At 38.7% G+C, this 13,719-nt stretch overlaps 1 protein-coding gene across 4 annotated transcripts in view; it reads right to left on the bottom strand.

Moving 5' to 3' along the window:
- ASXL1 (ASXL transcriptional regulator 1) overlaps nt 1–13,719 on the bottom strand; it is a 60,202-nt gene that overhangs the window by 8,278 nt on the left and 38,205 nt on the right. For 3 of the 4 annotated variants that reach the window (XM_039864054.1, XM_039864053.1, XM_039864056.1), the window contains 4 exons: nt 2,571–2,691; nt 2,397–2,494; nt 1,677–1,770; nt 1,055–1,207 (listed from right to left, as the gene is read on the bottom strand). In XM_039864054.1, the coding sequence (XP_039719988.1) occupies nt 1,055–1,207; nt 1,677–1,770; nt 2,397–2,494; nt 2,571–2,691 (466 nt within the window). The remainder of the gene's footprint in view (nt 1–1,054; nt 1,208–1,676; nt 1,771–2,396; nt 2,495–2,570; nt 2,692–13,719) is intronic. The other variant, XM_039864055.1, reaches the window with a different exon arrangement.

The following is a 13,719-nucleotide window of genomic DNA, read 5'->3' as shown; positions in this document are numbered from 1 at the left end:
TCGAACCTAAACGAACACTTGGGCTTGCATTCTCTCAGACAAGACTCTGTACCATGCTGTGTCACAGCCTGAAGAGGACACCCTTCCCACAGAAAACCAGGCAGGGAGAGGCTTTGACGTTTCCTCTGAAACTGCAGAAGAGGTTCCACAAAGCCAACTGGAAAAATGATGAGAGTTGTCTAGTTAAGTGTACTACAGGAAAACCTGCAGAAGCTTTCTATGCATGGGTTGGAGAGGTATGATCTCCATGCAGAAAGATACTAACGGTTGTTTAAAGCCTACTAAAATGTCAATACTTTTCACAGTAGCCTCAGCAAATGTTACTTTTATTTTTTAAAATCACTAAGAATAGAGACCTGTGAGACCTTAGACTTAGCATTGCTGATAAGTTGGAAAAGCAGCAAGACATCCAATCTAAGTTCCCACTTGGGCAATGGTTTATTCTAGTTTTCAGAAGCCAAGGCTAGTCATCTTAATGGTTTCTTGTGGCCCATCTACAAACAACCAGCATGTGGTCTCTGAGAAATAAATTCTGAAACAGAAAATAGCATGGCCTTGCAAGCAGCCTGAGGATGGGAGGTACACACTACTGAATATGTTTATATCCCCCAAATTCAACTTAGGCTTCCACTCAACATACTAACAAGGTTGTAAAAAAAAAAAGGGCATCTGACAGAGACAATGGATGCTGAGAACAAACACTGCAGGATGCTACCAACAAAAGAAAATAAGTTGCTGGAATTCTTCCTTGGGAAGCTCAGAAGCAATTTCCACTCACTCGAACACTGACTAAGCAGTACCAAGGCAGGCACAGGCCAGGCCCTTACAGGGACACACAAGGAGCAATGTGGCACCATCTCTGCCCACCAGTTCTCTCACAGTGTAACAGATAAGATCTTTATGTGGAATAACCAAAATGCAAAGGTACAAGCAAAAAATAGGGGGCCAACAAAGAAATAAAAATAAACTGGTAAAAGTGGAGTAGACTTCATCTTCTCACTAGGCCTGCAGGGGCCCCCTTTACAGGCAGAGAAATGAGTGCCGAGCCACTCACCTGTGGCCGGCTTCCGGAAGCCTCTCAGGAGCGGGGCAGGGTCCCGGGCGACCTCGGCCTGGCCACGAATAGCAGCGCTGCCCAGGGCCAGAGAGCCGCTGCTGCTGCTGGACGGGCTGCCACTCTCGCCATCGGCGTGGCGGCCCGAAAACCCTGAAGGCATAGCATTCCACTGGTCAAAAGTATCACCCGCTGTGCACATGGCTCTCAGACAAGCTTACTTCTCCCAGCTCTCCCGGAGATGCTGCAGGCAATACTGAGTGCTTCCATGGCCCAGCCTTGGGCTGTCAGAGCTAACCACCTGATGGGCTGGCTTTAAAATGTCACGTTAAGAACGCCAAACAGCCATCTTAGTTTGTGCAGCCCTGCAACTTTTACAAAGCACCTGTACATTCCTTCATCGGACCCTCGTGACCACCCTGTGAGGCAAGGGGTGCGCACAGCAAAGCCCAGCACTGGAACTTAGGTCAGGTCTCACCACCACAGCATACTGCCTGCCAGAAGAGGGTTTCCTGACTCTACTGGCATCAAACTACCCAGGCCAGAAACTGCTGCTGGAGGGAGGCAGGTCCCCAGGACCTGAAGAAGGAGCACCGCACCACAATCACGAGCTTACACATACCTGATGCAGATTCCACGTGGGCCCCGTTTACCTTCAGAGGAGTCAGGACAACTCGAGGTAGCATTACCCCGGTCTTTTTCTTTTGCTTGTTTGCCTATATTCCCAGAAGGAATACAAAAAGGACCCGAGTCACTTGCAGGGCCACTTGACCATGTCTCCACTCATTATCTTGTAAAATAGAGTTCATATTCAACCAGCTCAGGCAGGTATGCCGACAGCAGCACTGACTAATGTTACTGAGCCAAGTCCAAACCCATGTGCCAAGCTACACCCCAATTGAAAAGGACCTATCATTATCCCCATTTTACAGACAGGAATTTGCCCAAGGTCCCAGAGCTAGTGAGTGGAAGAACCATAATTCAAACAGCTGACTCTCAGGCTTGTGTTCTCCCCACTATGCACTGTGCTCTACTTTTCCCTGATTGTTCCTATGTCTATCATAAGAACTAACAAATTTACCCAGTCGTAGAAAAGAGAAAAAACAAATCACTCTGCGCCCAGATCTACAACCCACTGTTCCTCGGGCCCACTTTTAAATGGTACTAACAGGTGGAGACCAAATTGATTTTCTCTGTTCTTCAAATACACTCAGTTAACTGCAGGAAGGAGAGTCCTATCTTGTGCCTGGCCTCATTTATCTCCGACTCGCCCTCCCCAACCCAATCCCCACCCTCCCACAGCCCCTGCCCCCTGCCCCCTAGTCACCAACCTCCTCCCTACCTGTGAGGAAGCTCTACAGCTGTCCCTGGGACTGGAGAGAGGCCGACTCTGAGATTCTGTAGAACAGGATGCATTTGAAGATGTTTCATCAAGAGAAACTGGAAGAGAGGGAAATAAAGGTTAGTCCCTAGTGAATGCTTATGGCTCTTTGCCCATCGTGTTAAGGGTACTTACCATCATTTTCACCACTCACAGTGCTGGTTTCATTAGACCCACAGCTCTCCACATCGGCTGTGTCCTCTGGCTCTTCTCCTTCCACTGCAGCTGGATTTCGAGACCACTGCAGGGCATCCTTCTGTGATAGCAAGGAAAACTCAGGTGAGCAAAACCCTATAAATCCTACAAGCACAGTCATCCTTCCTAAACGTGTATTGCTATTCCTCTTCTACATGACCTTTCTCTGCAAGTTCTTTGCATACATATAGGAAGAAAGTTAGATATAATTTTGTATTCACTCATTCATTAAACATTTAAGGGGTGCCTCACCATGCTAGTTCTTAGGGGGAGGGTGGGATATCAGGAGGGGGAATCAGGGTCCTGCCCTCAAGGAACTCAACTCGGCATGGGAGAAAATCAAATCTATTACACTGCAAAGCACAGTGAGAGAGCTATAGAGAGAGGGGCCATCTAAGTCATTAAGTCTGAGGAAAGGCCATAGAGTACAAAAAGTATGAAAGGATCAGGGAGGTAAGGCTTCCAAGGGACTGTACTGTTCAAGCTGAGTTTTAAAAGAAGTTAAGTTAGTAGGCAAATGGGTCGGCAGTGGGGAGACAGAAGGAAGTTCTAGATAATGGGATGAACAAATGTGGAAGAATAGTCCAAGCTCAAATTGTAGATTTCAGAAGGCATGTGGGGAAACTGGACACATGAGGAGGCTAGAGATCTCGCTGGTGAGGTAGTAGACAATAAGATCCTGTGTACCAAGGAATTAAGATTTTGATTATTTTTGAGTCTCTGAAGGATATTAGGAAAGAAATTTCATTCTGCTAACCATGAGAAGTCTATAGGTAGGAAGAAGAGTTAGATGATGACAAGTGAAAATAACGGACATCGGAACTAAATAAAACAAAAAACTAAAGGTAGAGTGTAGAGAAGAGCTCCATTCCAAGTTTCATCTGCTAACAAATGCTTTTTCCAATAGGCTCTGTGTAGTCTCAGAATTAAACTCCAAGGAAAACGTAGGAGCTACCTCACACCTTCCTCTGAAAGTAGGAAGGAGGATGAATGAATGTTGGGGGTTTAAAGAGAGGAGGAGGAGCAGAGATAAGTTGAATGGGGGATGTCTTCTCTTTTGAATAAAAGTATGTAAAGAAAGGTAAGCAAAATCATGATTCTACCTCTTATGAATATATCAGAAATTTATAAGAAAAATCCGCGAAATTCTAATTCATCCATTTCATGGGTCCTTGATCTACTACATTAAGTTTTCATCAATTTTTTTATACTTTAAGCCCAAATCATGATGATGTAAATAAAAAAAAGAAAATAGCTTTTCAGATCTCTCTTCTCTATCAACTATAAACGCTCCTCAGAATCAAAAGCTAAAGAATATTTTTAGTACTGCAATTATACTTACTGACTGCCATGTTCTTGGAATGATGCAAGAAATTTACAATCTGACCCCAAGGTTAAACTAACATAGAGTACTCAATAATAAATACAGTAGCCTGCTACACTGGCAAAACTGATCCCAAAACTCCAGTACTGGCAAGTGTGGGAAAATATGCAAACACTATTGGTGAGAGTAAGAATGGTATCGAAAGATTCATACACTGCCGGTGAGAAAGTAAACTAAGCAAAACTCTATTTATGAGACTTAAAAAGAACAATCTGTTTAAATAAAACCAACTTGAAAAATCCTTAAAAAAGAGAAAATCAATCAATTGAACTACATTAAAATTAAGATCCTCTGTTCAGAAAAAGACACCATTAATGGAGCAAAGAAAAGGCACCCTACAGAATTGGAGACAATATTTGCAACTCATGTAATCAATAAAGAACTTGTATCTAGACCACATAAATCAGTAAGAAAAAAAGAATACAGAAGAAAAATAAGCAAAAAACATGAATTAGGTACTGTACCAAAGAGGATATCCAAATGGCCAACACTCACATGAAAAGGTATTTAACAATAAGGAAGACACAAAATAATGCAAATTAAAACCACAACAAGGTATCATCACATCCTTAATAATGGCTAAAATCAAAGTTTAACAATATACCAAGCAGTACTCGTGAGGATGTGGAACAGGTACACTGAAAATGGATCCAACCATATGAGAATATAGTTTGGCATTATCTGGTACAACTGAAGATAGAGACATCCTATGATCCAGCAATGTCAATCCTAGGTTTGGATTCCCTAGAGCTATGCATGCACATACACATCAAAAAGCACATCCAGATGTTCATGGCAGCTTCATTTGTAACTGGGGCTACAAACAATCAAAGTGTAAAATCAATATATATGGTTAGTGAACTCAATAAATGGACATTATAAAATAAAAAAAAATGAATAAACTACAACTACTCAAAACAATACGGATAATTCTTAAAAACATTAAACAAAAAACATAAAAACACATACTGTATGAGTCCATTTTGTAAAAAGTTCAAAAACAGGCAAAACTAAACTATAGTGCTGGTGATGCAAACACTGGGGGAAACAAAGGGAAGCAAGAAAATAACTTCCATAAAGTCAGGGTAACAGTTACTTTTAGGGAGAAGAAAGGGGTGTGATTGGCAAGGGGGGTAAGAAGGGGCTCCTGGCTGCTGGCCATGTTCGATGTCTTGATCTGAGTGGCAGTTACGAAGGTGTTTATAATACAGGCATACTCAGAGATATTGCAGGTTTGGTTCCAGACCACCACAATAAAGCAATAAAAGGTTACACGAATTTTATGGTTTCCCAATGCATATAAAAAGTCATATGAAGTTTTTGGTCTCCCAAATGCTGTAGTATATTAAGTATCCAATAGCATTATGTCTAAGAAAACTGCATACCCTAAATAAAAATATTTTATTGCTAAAAAAATGCTAACCATCATCTGAACCTTCAGCTAGTTGTCAGCTTTTTACTGGCGGAGGGTCTTGCCGTGATGTTGATGGCTGCTGAACACTAGAGTGGCTGTGGCAATTTCTTAAAATGAGACAACAATGAAGTTTTGCAGCATCACTTGACTCTTCCTGTCACAAATGACTTCTCTGTAGTGTGTGATGCTGTTTGGTAGCATTTTACTCACTGCAGAACTACTTTCAAAATTGGAGTCAATCCTCTCAAACCCTGCCACTGCTTTATCAACCAAATTTATGTAATAATCGTAAATCTTTTACAGTCATTTCAACAATTTTTTCAATAAACTTTTACTGCATTTTTAAAATATCACAACTAAGTCTGAGGAATCATCTAACATCTTGGCGCTTCTGAAGCTGGACAACTTAGACCTTATTCATCAGCCCGCAGAACATGTTCCTTTTTCAGAAACATAGATACCATCCCCAAAATTTCTGATATCCTAGTTTTTAACTGTTGTGGCTTGTTGAATCAAAGCAGCTGAGTTTGATACAAGTTCAAAGTAATTCCCTTCAAGAATTAACTCATCTTTCTGGGCTTGAGATATTGAACGAGCAACACCTGACCTCGTCCGAACCCTGCAGATGTATTTTTCATCCAAGAAATTTTGGATTTCAACAAGAGAACCATTCTCCTGAATAACAACGATGGGAAAGTGGGCATACTTACACCCCCTCTTGTAATGGAAGCCCCATGTAACACCCTCTAGATAGTATAAACAGTTGTTGTTATCAAGAAAATAACATTTATACACCCTCACCATCTGTCAACCTGGAGCCTCTTCTTTTTCTTCCAAGAAGACTGAGTTCTACATTGATGTAAATGAAGTCCCTCCACAGGGTGCCCCTGGCGCCCTTTGCAATACCTGTGCGTCCCATCAGAGTGATATCCACATTTTCTGGAACGTCAACAGTCTAATGGCTAAGGATGGTCTTCATCTTAGCAGTAGATACAGCCCATTTCAACCATCTTTAGAGCACCTTCACCAAGAGCAGATTCCATCTCAAGAAACTACTTTCTCTGCTCATCCATAAGAAGTAATTCCTCACCTGCTAAAGTTTTATGAAGAGATTGCAGCAATTCAGTCACATCTTCAGGCTTCACTTCTAATTCTAGTTCTTTTGCTGTTTCTACCACATCTGCAGTTACTTCCACCACTGAAGTCTTGATAGTCCTCAGTCATCCATGAGGGCTGGAATCAACTTCTTTCAAACTCCTGTTAATGTAGGTATTTTGACCTCTTCCCATGAATCACGAATGTTCTCAATGGCATCTAGAACGGTGAGTCCTTTCCACTGGAAAGTTTTCAATTTACATTGCCCAGATCCATCAGAGGAATCACTATCTCTGGCAGCTATATAGCCTTATGAAATGTATTTCTTAATAAGACTTGAAAGTCAATATTATTCCTTGATCCATGGGCTGCAGAATGGATGTTGTGTTAGCAGGCACGAAAACTATATTAATCTCATTGTAAGTCTCCATCAGCACTCTTGGGTGGACCAGGTGCACTGCCAATGAGCAGTAATATTTTGAAAGGAATTTTTTTTTTTTCTGAGCAATAGGTCTCAACAGTGAGCTTAAAATATTCAGTATACCATGTTGTAAAAAGATGTGCTGTCATCCAGGCTTTGTTGTTCCATTTATAGAGCACAGAGTAGATTTTATACACATAATTCTGAAGGCCCTAGGATTTTTAGAATGGTAAATCAGCATTGGCTTCCATTACATTAACCCCTGATAAGAGTCAGCCTGCCCTCTGAAGCCAGGCATCGACTTCTCTCTAGCTGTGAATGTCATATTCTTCCAATATGAAGCTGTTACATCTACAATGAAAATGTGTTGTTTAATGTAGCTACCTTCTTTAATTATCTTAGCGAGGGTTTCTGGGTAACTTGCTTCACCTTCTACATCAGCACTGCTGCTTCACCTTGCACTTTTCTGTTATGGAGATGGCCTCTTTCCTTAAACCTCATGAACCAACCTCTGCTAGCTTCAAACTTCTTCTGCAGCTTCCTTACTTTCTCTCAGCCTTAACAGAATTGAAGAGAGTTAGGGCCTTGCTCCTGAATTAGGCTTTTTGCTTAAGGGAACGTTGTGGCCGGTTTGATATTCTACTCAGAACACTGAAACTTCATCCTTATCAGCAATAAGGCTGTTTTGCTTTCTTATCATTCTTGTGTGCAGTAGAGTAGCACTTTTAATTTCCTTCAAGAACTTTTCTTCTGCATTCAAAACTTGGCTAACAGACGCAAAGGGCCTAGCTTTTCACCTGTCTCAGCTTTTGATATACTTCCTCACTAAACTTAATCATATCTAGCTTTTGATTTAAAGTGAGAGCCATGAAACTTCCTTTCACTTGAACACTTAGAGGCCATTGTAAGGTTAACTGGCCTAATTTCAATATTGTTGTCTCTCAGAGAGGCCCAAGAAGAGGGAGAGAGATTGGGGAAAAACCAGTCAGAACAGTCAGAACGCATACAATATTTCTCGATTAAGTTCACCATTTTACATGTGTGCAGCTTGTGACCCTCCAAAACAATTACAATAGTAACACCAAAGATCACTGATCAAAGATCACCTTAACAAATATAATAATAGAAAAGTTTGAAATATTTCAAGAATTACCAAAATGTGACAGAGAAACAAAGTGTGCAAATGCTGTTGGAAAAATGGCATTAATAGCTTTGCTGGATACAAGGTTGCCATAAACTTTCAATTTGTTAAAAAAAAAACAAACCAGTATCTGTAAAGTGCAACAAAGTAAAGCACAATGAAGCAAAGTAATGCCTCTACAGGGTTTCCATCAAGGAACACTACCAATAGATAGTCATTTGAAATAGAGCTGTAGAATAAGCTAATAAGAGAAATGTTCATGGAGCAGCAAGTGAATTAGGCAGTTAAATTCATACAGTATGATTCCATCATGTTCTTAAAACTAAAAATTGTGTGAATGTGTTTGCACAGACAAAAGACAAGAGAAATGTTCCCTCGGGTGTTAGCCATCTCCACTTCTAGGTGGTGGAGTTGTGAAGACTTTACATTCCTTCTTGATTTGGGGTATTGTCTACAATTAACATGCATTGTTTTTTGTTATCAAGAAAATAACATTTAAGAAGAAAAATTAGGATGCTAAACACTTCACCAACAGCTAAGTCAAATTTCCTTCCTCTAGGTCCCAAAGTCTAGGGGAAAACCTAGTGGTGATTACAAATCTCATTACTTAAACAAACTGAAACACTGTCCACTTATTTGCAATTTAAACTACCCAAAGTTTCTAAACCCATACATTTTTAATAAAAAGCAAAAAGGAGAACAAAACTCTATGAAAATGAAAACAAAATTTGCAATTCTAGTTCTGCTTTTTTAAAGATCTTTCATCTTCCATCCAAACTCAAATTTGATGCCATTAACCTTCCATACATTATCTCTTGAAGTATGAGACAGGCTACTGAAAATTACAGGCACCAGAAAATATGTCCTAGCACTCACGATTTTCAAATTTTCAAGGACATTTTTCATCAAGAAGATTAAAAAACAAAATAACAGGTAGGTAATAGGTGATCCTTCACTGAAGCTTGAACATAAAAAAATACTATGAAAGACAATATTAGGATATTTGAATGAGAACTGCATTAGTGGTAGGGTTGTTTTAAATTTCCTGAGTATGATAATTGTATTCTGCTTATGTAGGAGAATGCCCTTAGATCAATGTACATCCCTTGCATCCTTTCCCTTATTTTTAAAAATTTAGGTATATTTTACATAAAGTGAAATGTATAGATCTTAAGTATGCTATCTGATGAGTTTTGACAAATGTATACTAAGATACAGAACATGCCCAACATCCCTAAAAGTTCCTTTGTTCCCCCTTACTAGTCGACCCTCACTTTACACTGCCCCTTCCACCCCACTAAGACAATGGTGTTTTCTATCACCCAAAATTAGTTTTGCCCATTCTTAGTCTTCATGTAAATGGAATCATACGGCATGTATTCTTTTGCATCTGGCTACTGTCACTCGGTATAATGTTTATGACACTTGTCTGTACTGTTGTATGCATTAGTAGTTTGTTATTTCTTATTACAACCTTTTATGGACATATTTTCATTTCTTGTGGATAATATCTAGCAGTAGAATCGCTGGGTACAGAATAGATGTTTAACTTTATAAAAATTACTGCCATTTACACTCCTAACAGCACTCTATGAGAGTTCCAGATGCTCCACACAGTCACCAACATTTGGTGTTGTCAATGTTATTTCAGCCATTCTAGAGAGGGTGCAGTGGTACCTCGTTGTGGTTTTAATTTTAATTTTCTGATGACAAAAGACATTAAGTACTTTTTTATATCTTCCTTTGTGAAGTCTCTGTTCAAGTCTTTTGCTCGTTTTTTGAGTTGTCTCTTTTTATTATATTTGTAGAAATTCTTTATTGATCATGGGCATGCATTATGTTTATGAATACATTAGACCCTTTTATTTAAATAATTTTAAATTTACAGAAAAGATGCAAGAGTAAAAATTGTACAAAGAATACCTACCGTATACTTTTTATCCACTTACTGACGTAAAATGTATTAGTTTGGCAAACCAACTAGAAAAGAGGCTAGTGATGGGGAATAAAAGGCAACTAGCAGAAATCAACAGACCTAAATATTTCCCCATAAGCCAGATGTTTTTAAAAATAAAAGGCCCTACGAATATAACAAGCCCCAAATATAAATAAACTGGAATTCTAAAATTTAAACTGATGAAGTTTAAACTGCCCAAGATCAGGTAGGTTCTTAAGTAAAAAAAGATAAGCAAATGTCAGGTATGCCTTTCCTTTCTTTATGGGTCTGATAAACCTTTCCTGAGCAAGAAATTAGTACTGTTTCTTAGAGAAAGCTGATCTGAAGACTGTTTAATATAAATTAAAAACTAAGAACATACTGACCATTCAACAGTATATTAGAGTCCTAACCAATGCATAATAAAAAGAAACAAGGGATTAGAAGAGACAGGAGTGTCATAATTTCCAAATAGCATAATTATCTACATTGAAGATTCAAGAGATTTAGACCTAGTAAATACAGCAAGGTTGTGAGATTCGAGATCATATTAAAAACTCAAGTGATCCTAACATCACCAATATCACCACCAATTAAAAAACATAATTTAAAACAACAAAGAACATCAGTTACTCAGGGATAAATTTCACAAAAGAAATATAGTCATCTTATGAAGAAAAAGAAACTTCATCAAGAAAGGTTTAAAACCTGAATAAACGGAGAGCCACAACATGTTCTTAAGACTCAACATTGTAAAGATGTCAATTCTCCCAAACTGACTGTAGATTCAATGAAATTCCAATAAAACAGGATTTTTTTTTTTTAATTTTTATTTTTTGGTAGAACTTGATTCTACATGGAAATACGAAGGGCCACAAATAGCCAAGAGGTACTCTTAAAGAAGAAAAAGACGGGAGGACTTACTCTTTTTATAAGTCTAATAATGAAGTGAGCAGATTAGCCGTTGCTAGCGAATAGGGGGAGGAAAGATTAGGAAATGGCTGCTAAAAGACACAAGGTTTCTTTTGGGGGTGATGAAAATGTTCTGGCATATGGTGATAGTTTCAAAACTTTATGAATATATCAAAAGGCACTGAATTGTATACCTTAAATGAGAGAACTATATGGTCTGAGTTATACCCCAATAAAACTAGATAAAAAATGGTTTTCTCGATTTAACTGACAATTCTGAAAACATGAATTTAATCAGAATCTGTAAAAACCAAATAAAAAACATTAATATACACGGAAAGTTTATAGATCCAAAGTTAAAATTCAACTTTAGACAGTGGAAGCTAAAATGGTGCATTAATCATGTTTCAATTTTGTTACATGAATCCTAAAGAATTAAAACTAGTAAAGCAATCCCTGTGTATTCCTGAGAAAAAGCCTTATCTTTTTTTTAAATATGCAATGTGAAACAAATTCTACTGAATTTAAAATCCATTGGCATTACCACAAGCACTTTTAGTATTGTAACTGTCAAAAAAAGAAAAACACTGTTATTTTTTACATGAACACTCTCTTGGAATACAGTTTAAAGGGAAATTGTCTGACTTCCCATTAATGACCAAAAAAGTTTCCATCAACCATAAATAAAACAAATTTGTGTCTGTGATTTGCCACCCATGTCTGTAAAGTCTCTAGTCGATGGTGACCACAGGCCTACAACCCCTCCTCTGAAACCCCTGAGTGTAGATGTGTGTTAGAATTCAGGATTTCTTGAATTTTAGAATGGTAATATAGTGCATACAATTTTAATATATAGACACCACCAGCAGCGCATAATCAAACACATTAATATTTTTTGAAAAAACATATCTGTGCACATACCATGTAAAATAAATAGGTTTAAATAAGCCTTTTCAGTCTAGGTAAGAGCTTTGCCACCAAATGAGTTTAAAGAGGTCAGGTTTTATAACTGAATGAGTTAGGAAAAAAATATTTCAGTTCTCAAGATATTATGGATTTCAGAATTATTAATAACGGGTTATGGACCATTAAAAAAAGGCATGTTTCTCAATAAAATTTTTGAAAAAATTTGCATGTTTTATAATTCTACTTTTTTCATATGTATAAAAGGTAAAGAAAATTTAATGTAATGTTTTCATCAAGTCCCAGAGAGCCTCCAAATCACCTCCGCTGTACGCATTAAAAGGTAAAGAAACAGTCCCCAGAAAAATTCTCAGGCCTTTGCACATGAAGAGACTACGAAAGTAAAAGGATGATTATTACAGCAGTATTTGTAATAGTAAACAACTGGAAAAACAGTGAAAAACCTAAATGTCTATAATAGGAGACTAGGTAAATAAAATGAGGTATTACTGATATGATACACTATTAAATAGTTAAAAGGAATAAAAATACATCTATATAAACAAACCACCTATTTTTCATGGATATATATATATATGAATATGAAGGATGCACATTAAATTAATTACAGCAGTTGCTACAGGGAGGGAACAAGGGCCGTAAGCCTGGGTGGAAGATGGGGTTACAGAGGTAGAGTCTGGTGTGAAAGTCAAAGGTATTTCCCACATTCTCTGAACAAAGGCTAATTCCATTTAAACATGGCAAAATGAACACAGTTCTTTGCATCCTCCTGAAGCCTCATTAGAATGGCTATAAGGGAATAACAAAATTATAAATGGACAAAGAAAAAGGGGGAGGAAAAGGCAGATGACATATGTCAAAAGAATTCTGAAAGACAGACTGCAGAAAGACAAGTAACTGACTCAGCAGGGTTAAGAGCTGAAGTTGAAGGTTGCAGAGGGAAAAGCCACAAAAAGCAAGCCAGTTAAGTACTCCAAAACCCTGAGAGGGCAGGAATTAAGAAGTACCAGAAACCACTGCAGACAGAAGCAAGGCATAAGGATGAAAACAGAAGAACTACTTGGAAGTATAAACAAGAAGTTAGATACCTTCAGGTCCCCTCTGTCCACAAACAAGCAGTAGTCTGAATTCTCCAGCTCCAGGAGAAAATAGACTTATATTCTGGTTGGACTGAACCAGCGGTTCTAGAATAAATGTCACCACGCACAGCTCAAAGAGCTGGGGAGGAAGTGAGGTGCCACAAGCTGAACAGGAGCAATAAGTCAAGGACAAGGTTCAAAATGGTGACACCACCAGCTTCCTCCCCCAACTCAGCTCCCAAAGCTCTGCAAACAGTGGTAGCCCAACAACCCTAACCCCAGCCCATTCTCAGCTAGCTGACAAGAGATGGATTTCTCTTCCTGGAAAAAGTGACCAGCCTAAGAAAAAAACCTTCAGGTACAGATAAGTAGGGATTCTAAAAAAGCATCTCGGTCCCCACTCTCTATGACAACCACAAATAACTCCCACCAGAGCAGAATCCGTCAGTTCTCTCACCATGAATAACATATCAAGGATCAAGAGATACATGAGCACAACTTTTGGATGAAAGATAGCAACTAAAATAAATGAAAGGAGGAACTGAAAAGAAACAAGATTTCACAGTAAATGATCTCAAAGAGACAGCCCAGGAGAGTCTGGTCGAGATGGCAGAGTAGGTAAACGCTGTGCTCGTCTCCTCCCATGACCACATCAAAATCACAACTAAACTACAGAATCATCATTATTGAGAATCACCTGAAGTCTAGCTGAGCAGAAGTCCTATAACTAAGGATATACAGAAAAAGCAGAGATTGTGGCTGAGAGAGACCCAGGGCTATTGG

The sequence above is a fragment of the Pteropus medius genome, unplaced genomic scaffold (assembly GCF_902729225.1).
Source record: "Pteropus medius unplaced genomic scaffold, Ma_sr-lr_union100, whole genome shotgun sequence".
NCBI lineage: Eukaryota > Metazoa > Chordata > Mammalia > Chiroptera > Pteropodidae > Pteropus > Pteropus medius.
This window is presented reverse-complemented; position numbering and strand designations above follow the sequence as displayed.